The sequence below is a fragment of the Bison bison genome, unplaced genomic scaffold (genome assembly GCF_000754665.1).
Source record: "Bison bison bison isolate TAMUID 2011002044 unplaced genomic scaffold, Bison_UMD1.0 scf7180017864181, whole genome shotgun sequence".
Taxonomy (NCBI): Eukaryota; Metazoa; Chordata; class Mammalia; order Artiodactyla; family Bovidae; genus Bison; species Bison bison.
The window spans coordinates 1833897-1838294 of NW_011494753.1; the positions used below are offsets into that span (position 1 = coordinate 1833897).

The 4398-nt window shown below is 44.1% G+C and overlaps 1 protein-coding gene across 2 annotated transcripts in view; it reads left to right on the plus strand.

The window, feature by feature from the left end:
- The window catches only part of LOC104990918 (chromosome unknown open reading frame, human C15orf26), a 21667-nt gene extending 19304 nt beyond the window's left edge, over positions 1–2363 (plus strand). The window contains exons 5-6 of one of the 2 annotated variants that reach the window (XM_010843240.1): positions 1079–1152; positions 1557–2124. In XM_010843240.1, the coding sequence (XP_010841542.1) occupies positions 1079–1152; positions 1557–1812 (330 nt within the window). In that variant the 3' untranslated portion in view covers positions 1813–2124. Of the gene's footprint in view, positions 1–1078; positions 1153–1556 lie in introns of both variants that reach the window. The other variant, XM_010843239.1, reaches the window with a different exon arrangement.
- The last annotated feature ends 2035 nt before the right edge of the window (positions 2364–4398 follow it).

Below are 4398 nucleotides of genomic sequence, written 5' to 3' on the forward strand. Positions count from 1 at the left end.
ATATATGATTTTGAAATTATATGTCTTTTATTGAAATAATATATCTTTTTGTTTATTGTTTATATATTAAAAAACAATATATGTTCATTTATGAAAAGTAAGAAAAGTACAAAAATAATATGAAGACTATCAGTTGATATATATATCTATAAGACTACTGGGCTTCCTTGATGGCTCAGTGGTAATGTATCCGCCTTAAATGCAGGACACACAGGAAACGCAGGTTTGATCCCTGGGCCAGGAAGACACCTTGGAAAGGAGGGCAGCCCACTCCAGTATTCTTGCCTGGAGAATCGCATGGACAGAGGGCTACAGTCCATAGTGTCACAAAGAGTCGGATATGACTGAAGGGACTTAGCATGTGCACTGGCATATAACTACTATATGCTGCTGCTGCTGCTAACTCGATTCAGTCGTGTCTGACTCTGTGCGACCCCATAGACGGCAGCCCACCAGGCTCCCCCGTCCATGGGATTTTCCAGGCAAGAGTACTGGAGTGGGTGCCATTGCTATATATATATATATAGCATATATACTATATATAGTATACAGTATTATATATGTATATAACATATAAATAACTACTTGTAATCTTCATGTTATTTTACTTATTCCATTGTTTATATTATTTATTCCATTATTTGGTAGTGATTTTCATATACACTATATATAGATCAGAGAAGGCAATGGCACCCCACTCCAGTACTCTTAACTGGAAAATCCCATGGACGGAGGAGCCTGGTAGGCTGTAGTCCATGGGATGGCTAAGAGTCGGACACGACTGAGCGACTTCACTTTCACTTTTCACTTTCATGCATTGGAGAAGGAAATGGCAACCCACTCCAGTGTTCTTGCCTGGAGAGTCCCAGGGATGGGGAAGCCTGGTGGGGTGCCGTCTATAGGGTCACACAGAGTCGGACACGACTGAAGCGACTTAGCATTAGCATATATAAATACTTTATATAAATGTATTATATATATATTTCATATATATACACAATATTTCCAAAGTCTTGCCTTTAGGAAACTGACAGCCTTGATTCATAATTCAAGTAACACACTTTCTTTATCTTTAAAGGCAAACACCAAGATTCTTATCACTCACTGCCACACGAATCGCGGGCTGGTGGCCCACCGGCATCTTTTCCTAAGGTACTGTATAGCAGGGTACAGCAAAATGTCATGCTGGAGGGTGGAGGCTGTGAATATAGGCAAGGAAGTCAATTTAAAGAAGATGGCCATGCACACAAGTCCTTTGATGACGAAAAAATATTACCACCTAGAACTTTGATGGTGTGAAAACGTCCCTTAGAACCCCTTCTATTATGCAAGTCCTTCCCCACAGAGGATTTTTAGCTATCATAGGGTCCTATACACCTTGTCCTTGCCCATATCTGGTGAGTCTTGCTGGCAAACACGTCCTGTTTTAGAGAAACTTCTTTCCTGCAAGGGCTTTATGTAGCACTCTGCTGAACTGGATGTTTTGAGATGAATTTAACAGCTTACTGAGGGTTGTAATTCCATTTCCAATCTGTGTTAATTCTTTCCTGCCCCAGAACCTATTTTGGACAGGAAGCAGAGGTCGCTGCTCACACCTATCTGGATTCACACAGAGTTGAAAAGCCAAAGAACCACTGGATGTTGGTGACTGGGGCTCCCAGGAAGGACTTGTCCACCATGTTGGACCTGCCCAAGCCTCCGGCAGAGGACACCCGAGCCCTGGAGCAAGAGAGAGAGCAGGTTTCGGACCCAGGGGCCAGAAGCACACCTGATGCACGTGGCTGCATGCCTCAGTGCACACTTCCAATGTAGCTGTGTGGGGAATCAACCTTGTATGCCTCAGGCTATTCTTAAGAAAGGCAAAGAGCTCTCCGAACATTGTATTAAACAAAGACTCTATTCAGACTATTGAATTAACAGTGGAGGTCTAGGACACAGGAAAAAAATTGCCGTGGGCAATAGCTCAGAAATTGCATTTGAAGGTTACCGGATGACATTCCTTTGTTGATGAGCAAATTCTGAAGACTCAGCTTCCTATATTTAGATCCTCTGTAGCAGCAGCTTCTACGAGGGCTGTGTTACTTTTTAAAGCTATGTCTTTGCAATAAAGTTATCAGAACTTTACTGAATTTCTGGCTCCACTCTCTTTATCCTAGCCCTGCACAGTGTAGTAAGAAATAAAAAATGGGTAGCTGTGGACTACTGTGGCATTACATTAAACATTTCCCTCTTGTATTTCTGTGTCTTCTTTTAGCATGGGGGAATCAAGACCTCTGACCAGTCCTTTATTTTGTAGTGATTTTCATATTGCAGAATCTCCTTATTTCTGCATTGTCTTTGAAACCAGCACATTAGTTGTGGCATTCACGTCATCAGACAAAATAAATATGTATCTTTCTATGTGTTTGTCCATCTACTATTCATTCTTTGTGGAGTACCGAGTACCTGTAATGTGTAAGGTATTATAATGGGTTGAAGAGATGCCCGACACAGGAGGTTAAGATGAGAGTTATGGCTGGTTAGCCTAAAAATCCCGTCAGCCCTCACTATCTGCAGTTTCGCATCCGCAAATTCAACCAACCGCCCAACGTGTAGCATTGATACTATGTTTATGATACGCGGGTGGTTGAATCTGTGGATGCAGAACCCGCATATAGGGAATCTGGCTTAAGGAACTTGACTGTCCTAGGATTTTGGTGTCCGTGGGGGCCCTGGAACCAGTCCTCAAGGATACCGAGTGACGACTGTGTGCCCAGAGGCAGAAAGTAAGTCACAGGTTATGTAAATGCATTTTAAATAAATGCAGCTTCAAGCCAAAGGGCTTGACTGTTTTCCAGGAGTCAGGCATTACCCTGTCTATTGCAATACAATAGGAGATGTGGCGATGGCACCCCACTCCAGTACTCTTGCCTGGAAAATCCCATGGACGGAGGAGCCTGGTGGCTGCAGTCCATGGGGTCTCGAAGAGTCAGACATGACTGAGCGACTTCACTTTCATTTTTCACTTTCATGCACTGGAGAAGAAAATGGCAACCCACTCCAGTGTTCTTGCCTGGAGAATCCCAGGGACGGCAGAGCCTGGTGGGCTGCCGTCTATGGGGTCGCATAGAGTCGGACAAGACTGAAGCGACTGAGCAGCAGCAGCAGGAGGTGTTTCTGCCCTTGGCTGTGCACTGAATTCACCTGTAGAACTTTAGTAATGAATGATGCCTGGCCCTCGCCCAGAAGTTCAGAGTGAATGTCTGACCCAGCAGGGAGCCTGGAGCACCGACCCGAGTGCTGGAGTGTGTTTTGTTTGGTTGGTGCCCAGTGATGTGCAGAAAAAACTGCAGGTTGTTTAATCATTTGTCTGTCATTCGTGGCTGCATGTATCAAGTTATTTGAATTTTATTTGGAAGGTAATGGCCAGCGTTTTGCTTTAGAAAGATTATTAAGGAAGCAGCAGGGAGTGAAGGGGTCCCTGGGGAGAGATGAGGCTCTGAACTGAGGCAGTGTCAGGGAAGGTGGAGAGAAGGGGATGGGTTGGAGCAGGGATCCCCAACTTCCAGGATCTAATGCCTGAGGATCTGAGGTGGAGCTGATGTAATAGCAATAAAGTGCACAACAAATGCTTGAGTGCAGCGCTCAGTGGAAGACTCTGTGCTTCCAGTGCAGAGATTGTGGGTTCAATCCCTGGTTGGGGAATTAAGATCCCCACCCGCCACATGGCAAAAAAAAAAATGTAAAGAACTCTTATAAGTGAAAGAGGAAACCACAATCATGCCATTAGAAAAACAAGGCAAAAGGCGTTAACTGGAAATTATATGAGAAATAATTTAAGCCTTCAATAAACATTTCAAAGTAAGTTCCAATGAAGATAATGAGATGCCTTTTTTTTTTGTCTTCTCCTGAAGAAAAGCAGTGATAGAATTAGAGTGTCAGAGCCTACAGAGACCAAAGCTGATTAGTCTCACCATCAGTTAAGTCCTTTGGAGAATGGAAGTAACTGGGGTAAGATTCATACAGATGCTGAAATCTCCTGGATGGATCTAGATGGCATTATGCTAAGTGAAATCAGTCAGACAAAGACAAATGCAGTATGATCCATTTACAGATCAGATCAGATCAGATCAGTCGCTCAGTCGTGTCCAACTCTTTGCAACCCCATGAATCACAGCACGCCAGGCCTCCCTGTCCATCACCAACTCCCGGAGTTCACTCAGACTCACGTCCATTGAGTCAGTGATGCCATCCAGCCATCTCATCCTCTGTCGTCCCCTTCTCCTCTTGCCCCCAATCCCTCCCAGCATCAGAGTCTTTTCCAATGAGTCAACTCTTTGAATGAGGTGGCCAAAGTACTGGAGTTTCAGCTTTAGCATCATTCCTTCCAAAGAAATCCCAGGGCTGATCTCCTTCAGA